This window comes from Lissotriton helveticus, chromosome 10, assembly GCF_964261635.1.
Source record: "Lissotriton helveticus chromosome 10, aLisHel1.1, whole genome shotgun sequence".
Taxonomy (NCBI): domain Eukaryota; kingdom Metazoa; phylum Chordata; class Amphibia; order Caudata; family Salamandridae; genus Lissotriton; species Lissotriton helveticus.
This window is the reverse complement of record NC_136071.1, coordinates 514,482,719-514,509,037: the sequence shown is the minus strand read 5'-3', so window position 1 is coordinate 514,509,037 and position 26,319 is coordinate 514,482,719. Positions and strand designations below refer to the sequence as shown.

At 46.2% G+C, this 26,319-nt stretch overlaps 1 protein-coding gene across 2 annotated transcripts in view; it reads right to left on the bottom strand.

Annotated features, from left to right (window-relative positions):
- The window catches only part of AMDHD2 (amidohydrolase domain containing 2), a 403,548-nt gene that overhangs the window by 264,948 nt on the left and 112,281 nt on the right, over nucleotides 1-26,319 (bottom strand). For both annotated transcript variants that reach the window (XM_078663025.1, XM_078663026.1), the window contains one exon: nucleotides 6,475-6,611. In XM_078663025.1, coding sequence (XP_078519151.1) covers nucleotides 6,475-6,611 — 137 coding nt within the window. The remainder of the gene's footprint in view (nucleotides 1-6,474; nucleotides 6,612-26,319) is intronic.

Sequence of the window (26,319 nt, the reverse complement as noted above, 5' to 3'; positions counted from 1 at the left end):
GCTTCTTTTTCCCCGCCCCTGATGTCATATAGCCCAAAGAAGCTTCTGGATCTCAAACCTGCCATTCATAAACCCTGTGACCATTCCTGGGATGTAGCCTCCCCCCAGTCTATCTGTCCGGGATGTGGTTTCTCCTTTCAGGGACTACCACCTATTGAAATTAGGCAAACAAAGTATAAGATGTATTTGATAAATTGTAGATCCCTGATAAAGCACTCGTTAGAAATTAATCTATTTATCCAGGACAAGGACCCAGATATTATGTTTTTGACGGAAACATGGCTCACCAATGATTCCGAACCGGATCTGGTTCAGGCCATTCCCCATGGGTACCAGATATCTTGCGCCAACCGAAAAAAAGGGAGGGGAGGGGGTTTAGCCATTATCTCCCGGGACACTTTTCAGTGTCGCAGCTCCTGTCATCCTATTCCGGACTGCGAAAGAGTCTCTTTTGCTATAGAGTTCACCCCTGTCAACACGTTCTCAGGTGTACTCGTATACCGCCCTCCGGGACCCCTTGGGGACTTCAGCTCCAACCTCCCGTCAATACTTGCCTGCCTTTCAACCACTCCAGCCAATTTCACCTTGTTAGGTGACCTTAACATTCATTTTGACGATCCCACTAATACTAGTGTGGGTCACTTGTTGGCTAGTCTTGCGGCACTTCAGCTAACCCAATTAGTGACCAATCCAACTCACTTAAAAGGTCACCCTCTTGATCCTATTTTTAGCAATTGCTCGGAACTATCTGTCCATACTCCCATCCCAGTCCCATGGTCGGACCACCACCTGATCCCTTTTACTTGGGTGGTCCCTAAATCATGTACGCCGGCACAAGCCCCTCCCGCTAAACGTAGGAATTGGGCCAAACTGCCTTTGGAGGACTGGAGGTCAACTCTGGTGAACACCAGACCCCCTGACAACCCAGACCCCACCTCAGCTAACGAGGATTTTGACTGCTGGATCTCTAATTCTTTAGACATCGTTCTTCCCTTGAGCACCGCGGACCCTAAGCCAAGGGCCAAGACGGCTCCTTGGTACTCCCCTGCTCCCCAGGATTTAAAATCCAAGTGCAAACGTCTTGAAAGAAAATGGAGACTAGAATTCTCTCCTGTCAGCAAAAGCAACTACAGACTCATGCTCAGAGCATATAAAGGGGAGATTAAAAGGGCCCAATCGGCCTTTTTCGCTGAAAAAATTAACTCAGCGGCATCCAAACCTAAAGAAATCTACAAGATAGCAAAATCCCTGTTGGAGCGCCCAGAGCAGTCATTAGACCCAAGCAACGCACAAGTCCGCTGTAATGATCTAGCGGAATTTTTCCCTGAAAAAATCCAAATCATTTACTCTGCTTTCCCGCCCGCCTTCCCTACTGCCCAATCCCCAAATACCCTGCCCTACGTCATTCATCACACAGTTTTCATACAAGCCTTTCCGCCACTTAATCCCTGTCTCTTAAACTCCATAGTACCTCAGGTCAGATCAGGCTCGCCCAAGGACCCAGCTACCTCTCGGTCACTGCAAATGGTCAATGATATCATTCTTCCGACAGTGCTTAACCTATTGAACTCCTCGCTGGGCTCAGGTGTGGTACCTCCACCATGGAAACGTGCGATGGTCTGGGCTCTTTTAAAAAAATAAACAATCTCGACCAGTCCGAGTTAAAGAACTACAGGCCCATATCTTTGCTTCCTTGGATGAGCAAAGTTTTGGAAAAACACGTTAATGCCACTTTGGTAGATTTCATCGAAACTAACCATCTACTAGATGTTTCCCAAACTGGCTTCCGGCCCAGGCACGGAACAGAAACTGCGCTATTGGCAGTGACGGAGGAGGCACGAAAGATATTGGACCAGGGAGGTTCAGCTGCCATAATACTCCTGGATCTTAGTGCCGCCTTCGACACTGTCAACCATAGCACACTTCTTTCACGGCTTTCTGACATTGGGATTGTGGGCACGGCCTTTTCTTGGCTTGAATCATTTCTCACTGACCGCTCTTTTCAGGTGTTTGAGGGTTCTGCCATCTCCCCAAGTAAATCTCTTCCTTGTGGTGTCCCCCAGGGCTCATCTCTGAGCCCTACACTGTTTAATGTCTAATTGGGGCCACTAGCTGAGGTAGTTCATCCATTTGGCCTCAAAATAATAACATACGCGGATGATACCCAGCTAGTGGTCTCCCTTAACCAACATGACATAAACCCAGACAATCTTAGGAACTGCTTGGAAGAAGTCTCAAACTGGATGACACATTCATACCTGAAATTGAACGGTGACAAAACCGAGTTAATGCTCTTGGGCAATCCCTCCCCATTGGCTCTCAGCTTATCTTGGCCCCCCTCCTTGGGTTTGCCTCCCTTACCCAGAGATAAAATCAAGAGTCTGGGCATATGGCTCGATAAAACTCTGAGCTTTAATGCCCAAGCCACCAAACTCTCGGCAACCTGTTTTGGCCTTCTTAAGCTAATCCGGAAGATCCTTCCCCTTCTACCTTTTGAAGCAAGGAAAATAGTGGTCCAGGGTCTGATCCTCTCCAGATTGGACTTTGGAAATGCCCTGTACCTAGGCGCCCCCCAACTTACTCTTAATATTCTTCAGGTGGCGCAGAATGCGCAGCCCGGACTCTTCTTCAAATTCCTAGGCGTGTGTCAATAAAGGCCGGCCTGCGTACTTTACACTGGTTACCAGTTAGGCGCAGAATCGAGTTTAAGGCACTTTGCATCTCCCACCAAGCATTCTGGAAAACTGGGCCTCTCATAAATCATCCTCTGATTACCCCTCACAAACCAGCAAGACACCTCAGGTCATCTTTCTCCTCACTGGCAACAGTCCCTAGGATTAAAAAATCCAGAAGTGGAGGCCGTTCTTTTTCTTACAATGTCCCCAAACTGTGGAATTCCCTCCCCATCAACGTACGTGCAGAATCCAACCTACTTCGTTTTCGCAAACAGTTAAAAACGTTACTATTCTCTTACCCTGACTAACTTCTCTGTTTCCAGCTTGCATAGTCTGTAGCGCTGGGACGCCTCAGGGTAACCATCGCGCTTTATAAATTTTCATTTCATTCATTCATTTCATGGTGCCACAAAACTATTGCACTCAAGATGAATATCCAAGTACTTCCTTTCAGCACATGACTCTGTTGGGGGAGCAGGGTCAAGTGGTCAAGACTTACTTCAGCAGGCAGTGTGGACTTAGAAACTCAGAAGCAGTTTACACTAATTGGTAGCACTTAATAATCTCAATGCCCAGAACGTTCTTGAAATTACAAAGAAAAGGGCTTTTGAACAGTTAAATTAAAATGTTGTTTACACTGAAAAAGGCTGGAACCAACGCCTTCTGGAACAGAGAATGATCTCAAATACTATTGTAGCTTATTAGCGCTATGAGTTGGCAATTATTTTAGCATGGAGTTCTTTGGCCAATTTTATCCAAAAGAGGACTGTTCAGATCTTCTTAGGTTATCTTTGGAGTGTTCAAGTTTGTCTTTTGCAAAGTTGGAGATCAAATGAACACAACCATCTACTTGTTCCTTTAGCTTATGTAGGCTGTGATTGAGGATAATGGTACATACAGAAATGTGTTCAGTAGTGCACTCTGTGCACCTGCCATAAGCTTACAAGGTTCCAATAAGCGCCCAAGCCAAAGACTGAAGTCTCCATAAATATAGTTTGTAAGTGTTTCAAAGAGCAATTCAAGAGGAGCCTACGGATAATCCATTATCTGTTCCCCAAAGCTCAATTGGTAGCTGCAAGTTGAATCAACTGGATTCCAAGCGTTCAGTAGCCACAGAGGTATGCAGGGGGCAGTAGTTGACCAGGGTGCCAATTCTTTATAGATGTCTCCTTAAATGGCCAGGGGTTGGACGGCCTGTATCTGGAAACCCACCAGTTGTGGATGAGATTTACCAGTGGCAGGGGTACTCATTATGGGCATGTTGCGTGGGGCGCCGGTAAGGGTGCTGTTATGGGCAACAAGCGGGCTCGGGTTAATGAGGGTTTTATTGATGCAAGCAAGTGATCAGTACAGTTTGCTCTCCTGTGAGGGGGTCGCCGCGGGGACCTGCTTCTACTGCGTCTCCGGTGGCGGGCCTTCTCCTTCTGGCGGAATCCTTCGGGACTCTGAGGGGCCGGTTCTTCTTCCACGGAGTCCGTTGCGGCGGGACGTGTGGCTCCCCCGAAAAGGCAAAGAGAAACAAGGGGGCTGTGAGATCTCCGTTCAAAGGTAACGTTCACAAGGGAAGGGAGTGAGAGGATTCACCGGTGCTCTTTTGTACAAGTGTGTCCTAAAGTGGGGGGTAGGGTAAAGTGCACAGGGAAAGGGGAACCGGGATGTTAGGCTTCCCGTGGTTTTGTACCTAGAGTACCTCTACCCTCCACCCAGCCCCGCAATCTGTCACGCACCTGGGATAGCCACGCACCTCCCCTGGGTGAGTGGCAGGGCAGCTCGCGGGAACGGTGGCCTCCTGGCTTCTCTCCGTCCTGGGCAGGCGCCGACTCTGCTCCCTGCAGGTGCCTCTTCTCCTCTTCTCCCCCGGCCTCGAATGTTCCTCGCCGCTCTCTTCCACCTCCGGTATTCTCAGCTCCTTCCTCCGATGTTCTTCTCCTCTCGATCTCTTCTCCTCTCGACTCCGTCTTCTCCTGAACCTCCGCACTCAAAACGCTCTTCTCTTCCGACCTCCGGGTGTACAAGCACACCTTGGTTTCCGGTCACCTCCTTTTGACGGAAACACGTAGTATGCCGGCTCCTCCCACGAATTAAAGGGCCATACCTCCTCCTCCGAGGCATCGGTAACACCCGCCTCAATGTCCTGTGGGGAGGGAAGAGAGAGAGGGGGGAGTGGTAAACGAGCATTGCGGTGTACCGCCACAGACTCCTGAGCGCTCTGATGCATTATGGGACTTGTAGGCGGTGGGGATGAGCCACCCTCAGGCGATCTCCTGTACACCCCGTTACAGGGCACTGGATGGTTCAGGGGTTTTCGTCAACAGCTGCTTGAGCTAGAAATAGAACACAAATGGTTTTGAAATCAGAGTGACCTCCTCCAACTGATGGAAACGGACTCCTTACCAGAGAAGTTCTGGTTTCTCAAGGCCTTCAGGGTTCACTGGAGAGGTAAGTAGAGATGCCCCAGAGAGAGGTAAATAGAGGCACTCCACAGGTACAGGGATTGTCGGGGACATTCCAGAGTAACATTCTTCAGCTGTGAACGCAATGGAGCAGCTCATTTAACCATATGATGTCACAGCTAAAACCAGCATAGCTGACTGTTGCAACTTTGTGTCTCCATGGCAGTCTTGGCTGTCCTACACAGGTCCTTCGGTGGTCATCTATGGAGTAGGTCACTTCTCAAGGCAAGTGTTATCCGTCCTTTCATGCGGCAAGGTATGTTCTTGCATCTCTTTACGGCTTCCATCTAGGCGCTCCCCAAGTTCTTTCAAGAAAGGGTAGGAGCATACAGTCACCTTTATTAGCCAAAAACGTACTACGAAGCCCAGCAGGGCTGCTACTGAGAATGAGTGCAATGCCAGAATCTAGGTCTTTCAGCGCCTCAGACCTTATTTATTTTTGGACAGGGTTTCGATCAGAAGGATCACAAACCTCTCAAGTGGGTAATGAAGGGTGAGAACACTAAGTTGATTTGATAGCCCACTTCCTGCAGAGATTGGATTTCACTGCTGCGCACAAGGCAGGGACATTGCACAAGAATGCGGCTATCCTTTCTCAAAGGTTAACCCAATCAGATGACAAGTCTCTTCCACTCACAAGTGATCAAAGGAAGTCTGATCTGCAATGGTTATCCAGTAAGGAGGAAATGTCTTTGGTAGCTGTGCTGCCATTCTCCTGTATGGTTCTGACTGACATTGCATTTTTCCTTCAGGGAGCATAATTATGTAAAGAAAAATAATGAGCTGTCCTGACCTATTTTATAAACGACACCAGTGAATTGAGTTAGCCTCTTTTCTGAAATTTGTTAAACGTGTAACTTGGTCATTCAAAAATGTGATCTTTACGTTCATGTGTTCCTTGTTTAATGGCAAGTGATATTCTAACTGACTTACACCAAGAGCAACACTGCAATGTGAAGCTACAGAAAACAAATGATACTCCTAACCTTGGACACTTTGAAAACAAGATGCAAACCTTATGACAGTCTACTTTTGTTCAAGGGCTGTGGCTGCTTACTCTATACAGGTTAACAGTCACACCGTCACCTACTATCTTACCACTTCATGACGAGAGAACACTATAATAGAGATTTTATTTCCCTTGGAGAATGGGAGCAAGGATGAACTATTACAGAGTATTGAGATCACCCTAGATGGCAGTCACAGTGCTAAAGAAAAGCTCAGAATTCATACTAAAAACATGACTGCATCTTCCATTGTAAGATTCTAAGCTAATATCTGGAGAAGAAAAAGCCCCAGGAACCCCTCAACACTTTAAATCCATTACTGGTGCTAACTGGTCTCACCGTTTATCTGAGTGTCGATGAACCCCGGGGCCACGATGCTGCCTTGGCAGTCCAGCTGAATATCTGCAGATCCCTTTTCGTCAAAGAACAGTTTTTCGGGATTTAGGACCTTACCTTCTCTCACCCACAGGTCCTCCCTGCGGAAGAAATGACCAATCACTTAATCAGCATGGTGTACATACGAGCAACAACGTTACAGTATTTCCCGAAGAAGTTACATGTGTTCTCTTGTATGGAGCATGCAGCCTTTTTCTATTGTAAAATGAGGTGTGCTAGATTAGAATAGGTGGTTTATCCAATCAAATCTCTGCAAATTTGACTTTGAAACCTGTTCTTTCCCTGCGTTTATCAATGTTCTGGTTTCATGGTGGTATTCTCCAGTGTTTTATTTGTTCTTTCTGTTGAGTCAAGTTGCTTTTTAATGATTAAAAAGTGTTATATTACTCTGAGGCTATAAAGACTAGTGATCCAGCTTTGCCAGCACCCTTTTCTATGAATCACTGTCTTCGTTGTTTTTAAAACGTTATAATTTTTTCGGTTACAATCGGAATCCTTGCACATAACAGTGTAGCCTCATCTGAGGTTAAACAGCACTCTTCTTATTATATGTTGGCAATATTATTCCACATTGTGTTACCCTATTAAACCACATACATAAATGTACTGCATTAATCATCAGATGACACATTTAACTATGATCTAATACCTCTACCGGTCAGACTATTCAACTTCCAGTCGTTCCTGTTGAGCTTAAAAAGATTATGTTACTCATTCTGAAAATTTGTACTGAACATGATTAAGGATTATTGGATTCTACAGCTCCATCTCTGTTTCTCCCTATTCCTCCACTGTATACATCACCCCAGCCCTCTGCATCGGATCTTACAACTTTGCATTTGTCCTACCTCTATCAGTCTGAGTTCCTCTGCTAGTGAACATTTTCCCAAGACCCTTTCCCAAAAAGCCATTGTTGGGATTCCTGGTTTAAGCCACTGGATTGCTATGCATCTTTTTGGCAATTCTAGATCCACCAAAATAAATGTATGTTGGAATCTCATGTCTTTAAGTCTATGTGTGATTCCTAATACATGTTTGATCAATGCGTTTATGGTTATATTTGTTATTGTGGTCAGCCTAGTTGTAACCTGGAGCCAATATTCAGTAAGCTTCATGCATGTCCGCATTATGTGTATTAATGTGGCCCCCTTTCCTCCGCATCTAGGAAACCTAGGAGATTTATCTTACTAAACTGTATATCATTTACGGGGTAATGTGTGTAGGTGCAATAATAAAGTTACAATGTAGCCATTTAAACTGTAAACTACTGTGCACCCCCTGAACCTGGGCGCCTGTCATCTTCCATTCTATATCCCTATGGGGCCAAGAGGTCTGCATCCCACAATTGTTGCTCTTTCAATGGGACTTGTGGCTAACAATTTTCAGTGTTGACGAGGTGGCCTGGACACTAGGATAGTCCAAACAAGGGCCTTATTATGCATACGGTGCCCTTTTCCCGTTTGCTTCATGGTGCACGATTATATAGGTGCGTCATGCACAAACAGGGAAAAGAGCGCCCTATTACAGTGAATACCGCTAACGTGTGCTGCCCTGGGTGCAATGCATTCAAGTGAAATACGGAGCGGCTGCTCAAAGTCGATCCATGTTTCACTGTGTAGATGGCAGCCCGCCTGCCCTTTAAAGAGGCATTAGAGATCCCTTCACAGGCGGGAGCAGTGAGTGCGCCTGCCTGCAATGCGATCGCTGAGAGGGGCCATAGGACCCTGGTTCCCCCCCAGAGGGCTGCCATCAGGGGGCACACTAACAGTGCACCACTTTTTTGTGGAGCACTTTCAAGCCGGCCTCCTGGCAGCTTCTTTGCCTTTGCGCCCACGTCCAAAATTTGGCGCAGACTTAAAGCGATTCCCTCATTTGCGTGGGGCCGCACCCCCATGCAAATGAGGAAACGTCCTCTTGAGAAAGCCCTGGTGCTACATGTGCGCCAGCACTATTTGTTTTACACAAGCAGCCGCTGAGGCCGCACATGCATCTGCAGCCCTTTCTGTAATTCCAAAGTGCCCTGGAGGCATACATGCCTATTGCACCCTGTGGCACTTTCTGTAAAATGGCCCCAGGTCTCTCTGACGGTTTTAGGTAGTTTCCGATATTGTGAAAGCTGCTCTGAGTTCACTCCAAACCGTTCTTGCCTCTCTGCACAGCAGATAGACTCAACTACCAGGAATAAGTATTTCGAGGTGCATCACCCACTCAACACCCTCACCAGACTAGTCATATCTTTACTTATATTTCTGAATGGATCTGGAGAAAGGGGCGTCGCAAGACTGTTAACAGTAGATTCCTATGCACAGGCTGTCTGATGTATAGTGTGGGGAAGTGTATGGACACTTTTCCGTCTCTCATCTGGCCTCCATGCCCACAGTCAAGCTGAGCAATCTTTTTTCTCAAATATGTGTCCTACCTGCTGTAATTTTGAAGCAATATAAAACAATATAATACAATTCCAGGACAGGAAGACCAGAGCATCCACCCCCTGTCATTTTTAGGATGTCAGGCAGGACCATGCTCCTCCTTCCAGCCCATACTCAGATCAGTATACTATCTACTTCCTTAAAGATTGTTGGTGGGGTGGCACATAACATATTTTGCAAATTTTACAATTAAAGGGTGAGAAACCCATCTTAGCCACTGCAAGTCCACATTATGAACAGGGAAAGTGTGCAACAAAACATTATCGAAGACCTAAAGTTACATTCCCGTATTATAATCAGACTGTTTTGCAGCATTGTGTGGTATCTGCATGGCAAAGTATTGAAACGTTATCATTTTCTATTGCAAACCTATATCTAGGAGTTCCTGACATCATCTTTTTGCCGGCATACCCAAGATAGGGAGTCTGTTTTGCCCATATTGATTTGTAACCCAGAAGTGTGGCTGAACAGTTTTAAGAGGATTCATTAACATAAGTATGGATGTGTAAGGGTGTGAGGGGGGGCTGAAATATACCAATCTCAGGGCGCACTACGCCCCCTATCACTCCCTCCTTTGACTATCACCTACCCAGCCGGACTTCGGGCTATCGCGCCCGCGTCTCTCCTGACCTTACCTTCCCCCTCCCTCTTCCCCCAACCCTCCCCCTCTACGCTCCTACTCTTTCCAGCTTCTGTCCTCTACCCTCACATGCCCTTGCCCTCTGTCCCCACCCTGTTTTTTCTGTGAACATATTCCCTCGCCACTTGAGACTGATCTATTTTGTCTGATGCCCGATGGAGCTACCTGGTTTAGCTATAGGGGAGATGGGCCATGGATCCCTCCTTGGTCGTCACCTACTCAGTCGGTCTTTAGACAGACTTCCTTTCGTCTCTACGGTTGTTTCTTTCCTTATCCTCACTCTTTCTCCTCTCCTCCCCTACCCCCCACTACTTTCTCTCTCCTCTCTCTCCTCCCCGAATGTATTGCTGATTGTTTGATTTAATGTTTACTTGTTGATCTTCTTCTAGTATATTGTTGAACCACATTGTTGCACTTCCTCTCGTCTCTCCTGTCGTCTACTACCGCATCCTCCCTCTATTTATGTCTCTCCCTCCCTCCTCTCTCAATGTTTTGAGACTGAACTATTTTGTCTGATGCCCGATGGAGCTACTTAGTTTAGCTATAGGGGAGATGGGCCGTGGATTCCCTCCTTGGTCGTCACCTACCCAGTCGGTCTTTAGGCAGACTTCTTTTCGTCTCTCCTTATTGTCTCTTCCCTAGCTCCTATCTTCTCTCCCGTGAATCTCTCCCCTTGCCTGCTACTCTGCCTACCCCCTGTGCTTTGTGCTCTTTGACTAAGCACTCCTTCTCCCCTTGTTGGGGAAAGATCCAATATTTATACTCTGGAGTCTCAGCGAACGCGCTGAGTGAGTCCACTGCGCCAAGGGAGCCACTCACACTTGAGGTATGGTATGGCACCCGTTGCCAAAGCTCTCCCTCTCCCCTTTTTGGGGAAGGATCCAGTATGTAGGCCTTGGAGTCTCAGAGACCCCTCTGAGAGAGTCCACTGCGTAAAGGGAACCTCTCGCAATAGAGACAGGGAAGGGATACCACTTCCCCTGGGATCACAGCTTACTGGACTTTGGACGTTGCCTTGACTCGTCTACCGGTTTGTGTCCCCGTCACCTTTCCCCTCCTCTCCCCATGCTGTGTCTCTCACCCTCCCCTCCTCTTTCCCACCTTCATTATCTATATACTTCCCCTACTCCAACCCCCTTCCCTGAATCTCTCACACTGCCCTCTTTTCCCCTTACGTATTTGTGCTTATTGTTTATCTCGACCTTACAAGTAACTATGTTGCCATGCTCTAAGAACTGTGTAACCTTCGTAACAATGTAACCTGTAACTATGATCTGATGCTCATGTAAAGCGCTCTGATACCTCTGGGTCTAGCCAGCGCTATATAAAACGTTTTAAATAAATAAAATAAGGTGTCAACAGCCTATATCCACACCATGAGTGTCATATAACCTATCCGAATTTCCTAGTCCTGTAATGTTGCTCTCACTTTAATTGCATGGGGCTTGATCTACAGGGTAAATAACAACAGCAACAGGGGGCATCCCTTTGAGGTATCCCTCTTAATGATCCACTTGCCACTTATATAATGCCACCAGACTTAACTGCACCTATGAGGATTGTATATATAGGTTTGCCCTCTATAGCACAGTCTTCATTTTTATCCATAGTCTCCTGTCGCTGGTTAATAATTCAATGGCACACTGCTTCCCTAGGCTACACTAGATGAATGACAATGCTGGTGTGTCAAGACTCTTGTTTTCTACCTTCCCATTATTACCTTCTCTTTTAATTTTCATCTCTTTTGATTACCAGCTTTTCTCAGTGTCCAATAACCATTGCTCTCACTACAGCCACAGTTTGCTCAGGGCTTCCTTTCTCCACTTTAACTCAAATTTACATTTAATGTAAGTGGAGGGACTGGACAATTATATTAACGGTTTGTTCTTCCTATATAAAGTATCTCAGTCTACTACTAGCCTCTCTCCCTCTATGCATTATTTCCTAAGAGTCCCTATACCGCTCCGATATTGTTCTTGAAACCTGTCCATGAAATGAATCGGTCTACTGGAAGCATTGATGGCTTCACTGCTACTGATCTACAAGACAGGAAGCCTCATTAATTGATCTAAAATTTCGATGGTGTGCTTTCACCCCCTCAACATCACTTTTAGTTATGCCTGGTCTACTGCAACAGTCTACAACGTAAGGAACTCTTCCTGCCTTCAAAAAGACTTGCCATCTTCAAGTGGAGAAAGCGTAAATCCTAGGGTTTCCACAAACACCAAAGCTTGACAGGGTGCGCAACCCTATGCCAACTCCTTTTTAGGTCTCGCCTCAGCCAGCACGCATGCGCTACCCTGCGAGGCTTCTAGTGAGGACTTCAAACTACGACCACACACTTGTGCGTGTGCTTTTTCAGGATGTATGTCATTACAACGCATGCTTTCACAGCGCATGCCTTTACCACGCAAGTTTTACAGCGCAAGTCGTTACAACGACTTGCGTTGGGGGGTGCTGGATAGTGAGTAGTTTAATTTACTATTCCAACTCCAGTCCCCGTGGATAGTAGGGAAGGTGTTGGATAGTATATTAAACTATTCCCTATCCTAGAGCGCCCCCAGCGCAAGTGGTTGTAATGACTTGCGTTGTAATAGTTGCGTGGTAATGGTATGTCGTTGTAATAGTTGCGTTGTAATGGTTGTTCACCGCTTTTTGACGCCATTGGCCTTTGCGCGCGTCTTTCTTTTTTTTTTTTTTTAAAACATCTTTATTCACCGTTTTACATCCAATGTTAGCCACCTCCTACCCCCACCCCCTCCCCCTGATCAGACAGTACAAAAAAAGAGAATACATTTCCTCCAAGAAAAAAAAAGGAATAAAAAAATAAAAAAAATAAAAAATAAAGTTGCTATTACAAAAACATTAAACAAATGAAACATGTATATCCATGTTACAGATTTTCCCTCTTCCTGTTACTCTTTAAATATTTTTTTTCTTTATTTTTTTCCCCTCCCCTTTCTTTAATTAATTTTGCAGTTGGCACCATACTAAGAAGGGAGACCAAATCTTAAAAACAATTTTCCTACGCCTCCTACCCTTCCATCTATATATGGAGGTCTCAATATTTGAGATGGCCAGAAATCTAGCCAGCCATTGCTTGTAGGAGGGGGCTTCGGAGTCTAGCCATGCAGAGGCAATACATAGTCTGAATGCTGCCATTGCTATAAATATAAGTTCGTGGCCCACCTGGGTTTTATTGGGGTCAACGGCCCCTAGTAAGATAATATCACTAGTGTGGGATACCGGGCTTTCTACCATTGTAGTTAGGAATTTCTCAACTTCCTTTTTAAGGAAATTTAAACCTATGCAGGTCGAGAAGATATGGACGTCGTCAGCACAATGCATGCCACATCTGGGACAGTGTGTGCTAGCTCCATTCGTCCATTTAGCCATTCTATCCGGTGTGTAATATAATCCAAAACACGTTTTATAAAATTGTGCTTGCCGTTTAGTGGACATGAGAATTGTGTGAAATAAAGAAAAAGTGTAGTTGAATTGAGCATCTGTAATCCCCAATGTCTCTTGCCATTTCAATGATGTTTTTGTCATATCATCTGGAAGATAATCTATTATTTGTGCATAGATCCCTCCAATCTTGTCTCTCTTTCCCCCCTTTTTGTGAGTCAAAGTCTTGGTTCTGGAAACAACTTCCTGAAATGTGATTCTGGCAGAATTTGTGCATTGCACTAACGAATGTAACTAGGCTGTGCTCTGGAGGGCGCGTTGTAGCTTCGTATATTCGATCCCTAGCAAGTCAGTCTGCTTCCAGACACACTGCTGATTCATGGAAAAATAACTCAACCATGCTCATTTGATGGGAGGGTCCATGTTACGAAGCTTCCCCGCCAGTCCTTCAGGAGAGAAGTATATTGAAAGCAGGTTCTCAAGAGCCAGGGTTCGTAGCATCCACAGCCTGGATTTTATTTGAGTGGGGTGCGACTCGCGGCTCGAGGTTTGCCGTGCCTGAGACCTTCTGGGGGACCGGAGGACTTTCCTGACCATTTGGGGACTCCTTGCTGCCCTTTCTCTGCTGTGGGGATTTGGCGGGTGCGGCGGCCAGGGACTGCAAGTACCAGCATTCCCTGACATTACCAACAGCTGGTACTCTTCCCCAGCCGGCCCCGCCTACCTGACCTATTTATGCAGTCCTTGTTTCTGTCCCGCGGGGCGCGCGCGGGGCTAAGCCCGGGCAAAGGGCGGGCCCTCTGTGGCCCTCGGTGGACCAAGAGGGACGGGACGGGCCACCCCCCTTGGCTCTTAACGAACAAGGTATAGTGAGTTTTCGACCTACATCTCTGTTCATATTTTCGCCTCAAGACACTGGGACTCTCATTGGGTTTTTTTGCGGGACTTTGTTTACTGCATTTTTTGCTATGCCTCTTAAGGGGGCTCCCAAACCGAGTATTCCCCCAAGTAACTCTAGTAGGCGGATGATAGACTGCTATGTAGACAGGGTATTATTACCGGTCATTCATGATTTGGAAGCTCTTGAATCTCGTTTGCCCTCACATAGCGTAGCCTGCAAACAGTCCGAGGCGCACCTAGTCGACACAGCATCAAGTTCATCCTGGCTGGAGGAACTGAACGCCCTATGTCACGTTCAATATGCATCAGTCGAAACAATAGCAGACCCACCCCAAGCCCCTTCCAGCCCAATACTTCCTGTACACCTGCAGTCTAGCTCATTATTGAACGAAAATGATAACTTTCCGCTTGCCCCTCCCTCATCCCCGTTAGTAAATGCAAACACCAAACAATTTGGGAAACCTAAAACTCCTATGACTAAAAGAAAGCGTTCCGGGGATAATTGCACAAGGAGGGAAGCAAATCTGTTACAGCCTTGTATAAGTCCCCTACCGTCCTTTTGCACCCTACCCACAGCTTCTCAGGCCTGTGCTAATACTGAATCTCCTGCACCCCTTTACCAGGCAGCCCTTCTGGATCAGATTAAACGTCTGGTTACCTCCTTATTATCCCCTTTTACTGCAAGAATCAATTCCCTAGGGGATAGGTTAAGGGATATAGAGACCTCAATTAGGGCACCGATTCAACCTAGTAAGAACCCGGCAGTACTTAGCCAATCACAGCTCTTACCTGCTACCGTGGATTCTAAGATTGCTACTCCAAGAAGCAGCATCCTATTTAACAGATCTACGGTCCCACAGAATCGCCCACGTATCTCTTCGTCTTCTGACATCGAGCCCACTATCACTAAAAGTATCATCTCTGATGTAGGGGTGCCAAACGTTCCCACACCTCATGGAGAGAAATCTACTAACCTAGATTATACTAAACATATACATTTGCCCCCAATGGCCGCCCCTTTTGTCTGTGTTCTCACTGGTGTTTTACCTATTACAAAGGGAAAAACCGAGAGATTAGAGGATCTTAAACACAAGGTCATCTTTTGGCTGTCTAGGAACCGACCCTTGCCAGTGATCATCGATGGGGCTATCCGAAGTGTTAGAAGGGTGGGTTGGCTCGGCCCCCTTCCAAAACATCTCCCAGGCGACCTTGTGTTAGTTAGATTCAGGAGTGAGCAGGTCGCGCCTTATTTACAAACCTGGTCTCCACAACTAGGGGATGGCCCGATCTCTGTCTGGGGACTCCATGATTTCTACCCTAGGTCCTGCTACCCTAGGCCCTCAAACACTAGACTAGAGAGAATACACCATTTTGTAGAAAGAACAAGCCTAGAGATTAATTATCGGCCAGATCGCAGTGTGTATGTTAAGAATGGTTTCAACAACCCCATCCCAAACTATTTTCCATGAGTTGTTTTTTCTGTTAGCAGCGGTATTTAGTGATTAGCAATCCATTTGAAATGATTTAATTTTGTCTTAATTTATTATTAATTATTGTAATGAAATAGTTCTCAATGTTATGTATATAATGAATGTTGCTTTTATGATTTTTACGTATCAAAATCGAAATAAAGCTAATCTGACTGACTGAGTCAAAGTCTCTATTAGTTCATTGCTTCCTAGCCCCCCCCCCGTCCCCCGTTTTATGTATCAGAAAATCTCTCATTTGCAAATATTAAAAAAAATCTTGCCAGGCTAACCCAAATTTATTTTTTACCGCTTCGAAGGACAGGAATCCAGCAGGAGAGATAAGACACCCAATTTGAGTAACCCCTGCCTCTAGCCATCTATTCATATACTTATCCCTAAAGATTTCCGGGAGGTTTGGATTGTTACCTAAGGGAGTGTAGAAGGACCATCTTCCTAGACCAATTAGTTTTTTAACCATTTTCCAAACTTTAAAGCTGTTAAGGAGGGTTTTAAACTTTTCTTTCTTGTGATAGTTATCGGATTGATGCTTCCAAAAATATCCTCTATTTTCACCCCCAATGAGTAGTTGAAAGATAGAAGGCATGCAGTGCTGTGTTTCCTCGGGTTCGCAAGTGTTCTGTAGCAATTTGCTGCTATATAATAGTACAGTTGCCCAATAATAGGCTTTCACGTTTGGGAGGGATAGTCCTCCTCTGTCCTTAGGTAGAGTGAGAAATTTTGCTGCCCGCCTTGGTTGTGAATAGGCCCAAACAAAATTTAAAAAGATTAGTTCCAGAGTTTTAAGCCAGGCTAATGAGAATTCCAAGCAGATTGTCCTAAACAAATATAAGATTTTAGGGAAAAAAATCATTTTAACTACATTAGATCTTCCAATAAGAGAAAGATGTAGGTTATCTAATCGATGCAGCTCCTTTTGCATAGTTGGAATCAGGGGTTTCAGATTTATATCCACCAGTTTGTCTAATTCTGCGGAGATATTAATTCCCAGGTAAGTTGCTTGATCCGTAACTCTGGGATCCCCCAATGTGCATTTTTTGTTTAGGACAATCTGCGTTTTCCCCTGGTTTAGGGCATACCCGGATACTAAACCAAACAGGCCCGCCTCTTCTTCGATAGCTCTCATGGCAAATTTTGGTTCATTTGTCACAATTGCTATGTCATCTGCATACGCCAAAGTTTTTTGTGACAAAATTTTGAGAGATTATGGGTTGAATTCTTCCATTCCATTTCTAAGAAAGACAGCATGCAAATGGCCAAAGACGGCAGCATGTCCCGCCTTTCTTCTAAAAGTTAACTCCCATGGCCTAAGGCTCTCGGGAGCGAGCAGTGGCATGCTGCTTTCCAGGAGGATCAGGTTACTGATTAACCATGACTGCGCTTGTTTTTTATCGACAGCCAAACGGCTTCCTCTGCATGGTAGTTTTTAAATGATCTGCCAGTTGAGCAGTAGACGGCACCATGTGTATATAAATTGGGCTTTAAAAGAGGTCATACAAAAGCGGAGTTAAACTCGTTTGAGCCGTCGTAGACCTGCTGCTTAGATCAAATGCCTTTGAGCAAGAGGAGGACTGCTGTTGATATGTTGATTAACAAATGCCCGGCTCATTCATGTGAAATACTTCGCGTGACACCGCCGCCCCAAGAGATCAAACATTAGCTGCCTTGCCTAACACATTGTCCCCCAATAACCTCCTGTTTACCATCGGGAGGACGAAGGGAAGAAAGATTAGGATGTAAGCATGCCTCGCAGAGACCTGTTAACGCCTAGCTGCTACCTTATAACCCCAAGGCTGGGCTGGAAAAGGCAGTGATTTCTACGTTGTTTTTATTGAAATTTTAAAGCATACAAGAACATCAGTCGCTATACTTGTGCAACCAAAATGCTGTCCAGGACAATTCAATCATGTTAAATGGCAATAGTTATTTAAATTTTGAGCTCCTTTCTCTCAGTGTAGTACATCCAGGGCCGGCTCTAGGGCGGTGCGATCGGTGCGACCACACTGGGCGTTGGCTTGGGGTGGGGGCATCATTTTTCAAAATGTGTATTACCATTCTAAAAGCTCCTGTTGCCTGGTTCCTGGCCTCCAGCAACTTTCAGACAGCAATTAAAATGTCAAGAGAAGTCTGGTGATTGATCGTCTTTCTGGAAAAAGACCGGAGGTTTGTCTAGTAGAAGTTTTGACTCTTGCTAAGGTAGCTTAGATGGTTAAAATGCCTGCTGCTAAGAACGTGTACAATGCAGATAACAAAGTGCATATAATGTAAAAAGGTCAGTGGGTTACTGCTTCTGTGAGAGAGCTCCTTTTGTTACTTGTTGTTTATAAGTCAAAATCCTCATATAGAACATTGAGCTATTAACTGTCTCCCTAGAGCTGCTGCAAACTGCAAGGTATGTTAGAGCTATGTGTTTTTTTGCTCAGTCTATCATTGTCCTAATCTAGTGAAAAGGGTTCATTTGGGTAGAAAATAATTCTTATGATGAAAGGGAACCCCTAACAATGATGTTATGTTTTAAATTCTGAATGTGTGCCTTTCCTGAATAAGAACTTTAACTATATTGCGTACCAGTATCGATGACATGTCACTCCTACACTACACCTTGTAGTAATGTCTGCAGTAACATTTCCTATACACGGATTTAAACACATATGATTGTCTCTGTGCAGTGTGTGTGTGGTGTAAAGTGCTCTGACACCTTACACTGGTATGAGTGGTGCTATAAAATGAAATGTATCTGAGAGACAGTGGTTATGGAGACTTGAGAGGCACTGGTAGTGGGTGCTGCTAGTGTGGGATTCCGTGCTAGAGGTCGTCATGGGGGGGGGGGGCACCAACAGACATTGTCGCACAGGGCGCCACCAGGGCTAAAGCCGCCCCGGAGTACATCTAATCCCCAACCATTAACGCCTCTCTGCTGGAACATCCCACAAGCCTGACAGTAATTATTCAGGGAGGTCTATAACTGTTTTTGGCAGTTTTACATAGAGCGGACTCCAACGGAGAAGGCCTTCGGAGCGCTTTACATGTGCACCAGTTACATTACACAAGGGCACATTTTGGGGGGGGGCAGTGTGAGATTTAGGGATGTGCCCAGAATCACATCTGTGGAGCGACACCAAGACTGGAACCTTGTTCCCCAGTTCCAAAGTAAGCAACTTCTCTCCCCCACATCCTCTCCCCTTACTGGGGTAAGCTTCATAACTTTTGCACCAACAATCATTGAGAAAAGGACATTTTGTACCAGCAGAACGGTGCAAACACCAGTGCCATACTGATGCAAAATTGCCCACACCATTGAACAAGCATTTGCAATGCAATTGGTCTTGCATTTACACGAGTTTGAGCTATTACAAATGGCAATCCCTTTTAGTTTTGTTTTAGTTTTTAAAACATAAATAAAAGGCATTGTCATTTACAATGCCAATAGCTTAAACCCGCTTAAATGTGAGACCTATTGCATTGCAAATGCTTGTTATCTATAGCTACACCTCTATTAGCACATGCTGGCTGCACTACAGATTCCACAACATCCTCCCCCGGTCTCTGTTCCAGTCTGGTCTCAACTTTAACTCTCTGAAAACTTCAATTGTTTCTATCTTTTGTTAATCTTTCGCTCTTGGGGAGTGATCCACCCTGTATAACACTGGAAAAAAATCAATAACGTTATTCTTCAAGAATAAACAGAGGCTCCCACCACGGAATGTAATAACCTTTCATGTCATATGTAGAAGTCAGTGCTTTAACAAAACCGTGAAAATAAACAGAAGAGAGACAACCTAGGAAATGGGAAGATATTACATTAAAATCAAGTGGGTGGCTCGTACTGAAGCACTGCACCCAGTTCAGTGAGTCACTAATGTGGATTAAATACCTTGCATTACTGAAAAAACAATCTAATGCCCATTACATTAATACATCAAGCTGTCCGCTTTTGTTCTAAGCACAAGTTCACATTCTGCAACTATGTGTTTATGAAAAGCTCTGCGAAGAGCCCAGAAGCCTTGTTGTAGATGTGTGTCTGTTTTTGGGCCCTAGGCCTTCATGATAAAACACTTGGAGGAAAGCTACATGCAAGCATTACCTACACATTGTATCCTGCTGCTATTCAGTTGCAGTAAACTCTTACCAATGTCTTCACAAAAGGTTAACTGTGGAGCAAGAGAACGTTCTGTGCCACACAAATTCGCAATTGCTTATATTTTCCAGTAAGATGCTCCCTTCACGTGTTCCTATTTTTCTAAAACGATTTTTCAACATTTCATTTATACCTTCACAATTTTTCAAATTAAAGCAGCAGCTGAAAGTCCAACCAAATAGTTTAAATAGTCCCAATCTGTGGCAACCCCTGTGTAAACATCCTATATTTTTATTACATAAAGTCAATATAAATTGTTCTTTTTGCTTTGAAAGCATTCGGATTTTCTGATTGTTACACACTAAGGGGCACATGCATCAACATAAGGATTTGCGATTCCTAAATAGCGATTTTTAATCATTACCTAATAGCAATTCGTAATTTGTGAGTCGCTATTAGCTAATGTCACTCCATTCATCCTATGGGCCTGTAGGCCCGTAGGCATGAATGGGAATTCATTCTCAATGTGCGATTACCAAATTGGTAATCACAAACTGTGAAGGCAATGGCAAAGTTGCCAGGGGCCCCCTGATGCACCCCCCCCCCACCCAATAGGTAGGTGTGCCCATGTGGCGCGCACACACATGCCCCTTTGAAAAATGCACTTTTGTGCCTTTTTCAAAGATTTTGCAAATTACCATCAATTTGAAGTTCATTGTAATTAGCGTTTCCAAAATGTGAAGTCGCATTTAGGAAAGGCTTGGGGGCACATGCATCAACATAAGGAATTGCGATTCCTAAATAGCGATTTTTAAGGAATCGCTATTTAGAAACTGCAATTCCCTAAACATGTAGGAATCACAAAATAAATTGCGATTCCTACACATTATCTAATAGCGATTCGCAATGAGCTAATTTTTACTCCATTCATTCCTATGGACCTGTAGGCCCATAAAATGAATGGGAATGCGTTCGCAATTTGCGATCACCAAATTGGTAATGGCAAATTGCGAATGCAATTGCAAGGGGGCCAGGGGGCCTAAGGCCCCCCTGATGCATCCCCCCAAAAGATAAGTGTGCACATGTAGCGCACACACATGCCCTCAGCTGCAACAAAGGCGGGGAGACCGCGGACGAGAAGCGGACATCGCTGCTGCAGAGGTCCTTACATGGTAATAAACATCTATTATTCAGCACCAGGACACTTACGGGCAATCGTGCGCTTTACAAATGCACATATTATGTTATGTAAAGGTAACGCGAAGGCAGGGAGAGCTGCTGCTTGAAATGGATCCTGTTTTGTGAATGACCAGAAGATGCGCTGCTGAGGCCCGAGAGCACCGACAGCTGTGAGTAAACAGACCAGGATGTGACCTGGGGGTGTGGCGGCCGGACTGAGGTACCTTAGTCCCCCCTGTCAGCACAGAACTCAAGGGGGCAGCAGCGAGTGAGCATTGCGGCAGAGACCAGAGACCCGCGATGCGCAGAGACCCTGCCTGCAGAGGACACTCGGGGAACGCCAAACAATCTACGTTGCAATTTGAGGCCCACAAATCTACCTGAGTAGAAATCAGAACACACAATGGCAGAAGGCCCCAGCTTTGGAGTCAAATCTCAACAGAAGATCTTAACAAACTCCTCCTCATAATGAAAAATAGCCTCACTTCAAAAGAGGCCAAAATGGATGCAACGAGCACGCGCATAGACAATATAACTCACAAGATCGATCAACATGATGAGCGCATTAAAGAAACGGAGCCACGAATTTCTGACCTGGAAGATACATCTACGGGGAAAAAGAAAAACTACTCAACATGGAGCGATTACTAAAAGTGATAGCTGCTAAAAATGAGGACTTACAATCCAGATCACGCCGCAATAATATACACATTGTAGGCATACCGGAGTCCACTAATACAGGCCGAATGGAGGAATATGTTGAGAGCCTGCTTACACCGGTATTTGAAAGAAGCACCTTCTCCGCGATGCTTATAGTGGAGAGAGCACACCGCTCATTTACCAATCGCCCTCCCCCTGGAGCTGCTCCCGAGGCCGATCATCGCAAGGCTTCTAAATTATCGAGATCGGGACTTTACCCTGCAGCTGGCACGTGAGAAAAAAACACTTTCCTTTGAGGGCTCTGAGCTAGCTATCTGTCCAGACATCATCATGGCGGTACAGGAGGCCCGGAAAAAGTTTGTACCGGTTAAGAAAAAGCTTCAGTAAGCAAACATCACTTACGCCATGCTTTTCCCTGCGTCCATCCGGATAACGGACCAGGGCAAGCAGCATTTTTTCACAAATCCTCACCATATGGCAGACTTTCTGAAGACCACTCTTAGGAGATCAACCTGGAAGGAACCGATATTGACTCCTTTCCGCTCGACTTCAGCTATGTCGGACATAGAATAATGGAAAAGGGGAGAGGGAACATTAAACACTTATCGTGAACACCGAACAAAGAGATCATCCAATGGAAGGGAGAAACAGACCGGTATACTTTTCAGCTGGACATAGGACAACGAGTACTTGGATGTATGCACAAACAATGGTGACAGTGGACAAAGGCATTTTCGTTTTCTCTTTAAGCAAGATCTGATGCTACAAGCAGGACACAAGGGACACTGAATTCAGTCCTGGGTACCCTTGTATACATGAGGCGGAACTGCTAGGCCCTCAAGGGATCCCTAAGATAATGGGGGGTTTTTGCATGGAAGGGAAGGGAGGGGTATGTGTCACAGCAGAATTGGGCTGCTGATGTGGGAGGAGGGAGGGGGGGAATGTTCAAGACACTTTTGTTATTCGTGGGACCAGATACTAATGCGGCTTGCTGCACTGACCTAGCACGATACATCAAAACCTCATTAGATGTACAATCTAAGTTATATGAAAGAGATGAACCGCCCTACCCCACCTAGTTACAGTTTCATGACATGGAATGTGCGAGGCCTAGGCAACCCTCGAAAGCGACGTCATATACTGGCATACCTAGACAGACATAATATCCACTATGCTGTGCTTCAGGAAACGCACCTTAGCCTCCACCCGACTCTGTTTGCAGGCCGCCGTGCGGCACATCGCATTTTTCAGTGTATTCTACATATGCCAAGGACACAGCCATCCTAATTAAGAAAAATGTGCCATACATAGCCATGGGTGAGATTAGGGATCCCCAAGGACGTTACTGCCTCATGTGGTGAAAACTGGCATCCCAATCCATAACACTTGTCTGCTGTTACGGGCCCAATACTGATAACCCTGAATTCTTCAACATACTGTGGGGAAAAGTACTAGACATAGGCTCCACACATGTGTGACATTAGACCCAGAAAAAGACTAATCCCACCTGCAGGCCCACCAATATACTAACGTCCAACACCAATTACAAGAGATAGTAACTGAAAATATGCTATTCGAGGCTTGGCGAGTCCTCCACCCAGCAGACAGGGCATATGTCTCACCACTGCTCACTCATCATGGTCGCGTATTGATTGTTGGGTAATATGTAGAGGCCTCAAGCACTGGTTGACAAGATCGAGTCACCTGTATGTATGTATGTATGTATGTAGGCATACTTATATAGCGCGTCTGTCACCCAGAGGGCATCCTGGCGCTTTGACCACAGACATTCTTACAGGTGACAATTACACTGCCTTAGGAAAAAGGTAGGTTTTAAGATCCTTTCTAAAAGATAAGAGGTCCTCCTTGCACCTTAGGGCCAGAGGTAGGGAGTTCCAGAGCTTGGCGGCCGCGAAGCTCAATGAACGGCCGCCCATCCTCACCCTTTTTATCTTAGGAACAATCACCAAGAAGGCCGAGGAGGATCTCAAGAGTCTGGCAGCAGAGTACCAGGAAAAAAGACCTCGGAACACCACTGGACCCAACCCGTGTAAGGCTCTAAAGACCAAGCAAGCTGATTTAAAACAGATCCGTTTTTGCACCGGAAGCCAGTGTAGGTCCGAAAGGGCAAGAGAGGACGAAGCATGCCATGGCCGCGAGAGCGCCAGTTTAGCCGCCATGTTCTGTACCCGCTGTAGCCTCATAATTAGGGTACTAGGAGCTCCCAGAAGCAGTGCGTTACAGTAGTCTAACCTACTGAGAATGATACTACGCACTGCTTCCGTCCTCGCTGAGTGAGGGAGAAGCGGAAGAATCTTCCGCAGCATGCGTAACAGCAGCATGCAGGTCGCCGTGGTTTTATTAACGAAGGCGTCCAGCTGGAGACCAGGCCCGAGCAGGACACCTAGGTTACGGACTGAGTCCGCCGCTGCGACAGTGCCTAAGGTAGAAGAAGGCCAGAGTCCCTCTGGCAGAGGGCGAGGTATACGATCTGCCGAACAGTAGAGAACTCCAGTTTTTGCCCCGTTAAACTGTAACGAGTTCTGACGCAGCCAACCCGCAGCTGTCGACATGCATTGGTGAAAGGATTCCAAGGGGACCGCATCCCTGCCCTCAATGGAAAAAATAAGCTGAGTGTCATCGGCATAATTGATGACAGACATGCCGAATGACTTAATCAGACTTATTAGAGGGCGAAGGTATAAATTGAAAAGGATCGGACTGATTGCGGAACCCTGCGGCACTCCCTGTTTTACCTCTCTCACCAACGAACGAAACGGCGGCATAGCCACAGATTGCCGCCTGTTACAGAGGTATGATGCCAGCCAGTCCAAGGCTAAGCCCGTTACCCCGGACTCCTGGAGCCTACCCAATAGGATCGCGTGGTCAACCGTGTCGAATGCGGCCGACATGTCAAGCAGCACCAGAAACGCTGCTCCTCCCATGTCGACACGTGAACGCAGGTCATCCAGGACGGCCACCAAGGCAGACTCCGTACCGTGGGCCGGCCTAAAGCCAAATTGGGCCACGTCCAATAGATCGTTGGATTCCAGGAAGCTGGATAGGGCCCTTGTGACCAATTTCTCTAGGATTTTTATTGAGAAAGGCAAGAGTGAAATAAGCCTATAGTTGGTCGGACATAAAGGGTCCAAGGTGACTTTTTTTAACAGTGGCGTAATCACTGCCAGTTTCCAGCTATCTGGGACCCTGGCCGTGGTCAAAGACTGGCAGCAGATGGAATGGAGTGGGGGGAAGAGTTCTGCCTGGAACACCTTCCAGAATTTGTGCGGCAGGGGGTCTAACGGGGAACCGGATGACACACCATTTGCCAACAGACAGAAATCCTCCAGGGAAGGAATGGGAAAGCAGGTCAGCCGAGGTTGCACTGCTTCCTCCATATTCACCTCCCGAGCTACTCCGCTGACTAGTCCCAAGGGGCAGAGATCAGGGTGGCTAGACACACTGGGAGCAGAGAGGCCCGCCAGGATGGTATTAATTTTTTCCTCAAAAGCCAAGGCTAATGAGTCGCAAAGCTCCTGCGAGGCCGGAATGGTAGATGTGACACAGGCTGGATTGGAAAGATTTTTAACCAACTTAAACAAAGTTTGTGATTTGTTACCAGCCTTGGCCTCGAGATGCTTAGCTTTAGCCAACCTAATCTGAGTTTTATACTCCTGGAGTGTTTTTTTATAGACCACTCTATCTGTTTCTGAATAGTGTCATCTCCAGACCCGTTCCGCCTGTTTACAGTGAAGTCTCTGCTGAAGAAGGTCACTGGAAAACCAGGGAGTGACTCTCTGCGGCTTATCTTTCACCTTACGCATTGGAATCAACCTGTCAAGTGACTCAACGAGCTGATGACAGAGAGTTGAATAGCTCTCCTCCACATTCTGACCTAATGAAAAAGCCCTGGGCAGTAATGTGGGTATACTGGAGCCCACTGTCTCCTGAGTTTAGGCTTGACGGGAGCGCTCTTACTCAGCGATCCAGCTGGTAACAGGATAGAAAAGTGGATCAAGGCATGATCTGTCCAGCATTGACCCGCAACCTCCTTGATCGAGACCAGAGGCTCCGCTGCAAAGATCATATCCAGAACATGGCCCTTCACATGAGTCGGGGTAGACACAAGCTGCGTAAGAAGCAGATTATTGCAAGCTTGGTACAGATCACGGTATGCAAGGTCATGAGGACCACTGGGCCAAAGATTAAAATCACCCAGGATTAAGAGTCTAGCATGGGTATTAGATAGATCATAAATTCGATCTATCAGATCTTGTACAGATGATGTCGCGCTAGTAGGAGGGCAATAGCATAGTAGCCCCGAGACCAGTGTTCCACTCAGATCTTTTAGAGAGAAACCCATAAGCTCAAAGCCCTTAACCGGTTTGACTTCGAGGTGAGAGAGCGAGAGTGAGTCTCTAAAAATAAAGCCCACTCCACCGCCTCTCCCATTGGGTCGTGGAATATGCCTGATAGAATACCCTGGCGGGCAAGCACATCCCAACTCTACATTACTCTCCGCCCTGGTCCAGGTTTCAGTAAGAAACATGATATCGAGCTGCAGTGAATCAATGAGAAGAGCCGTCTCTGCATGATGTTTGCAGAGAGAGCGAACATTCAGTAGACCGCAGTTAACACTCACCAGGGGGGCCGATAGAGGGGCCGAACATACACCCGCGCTAGGGAGATGGTTCATCCGGCAAAGATCTTCCTTAGAGTATGTCAGACGCGCTGAGGCAGCGTCTCTAGCGCTAAGCGCGTCCGGGGCGCCAACGGGCTTACCTCTGGCGCACCTCCGGCACCCCCCCGGCTCGCCCGCTGCGCGCTCGCCTAGACATCTCTACTTATGGTGTCCCGCGCGGGAGTCCTGGGAGTAAAACCACTGGACCCACTACAAGACCGTGCACATATTCCGATCACTCCGCGGTGCTCATATCGCTTACCCACCCCTCTCGCACAACAACGCCCTATCGAACATGGAGGCTGCCAGCACATGCTCTATTAGAT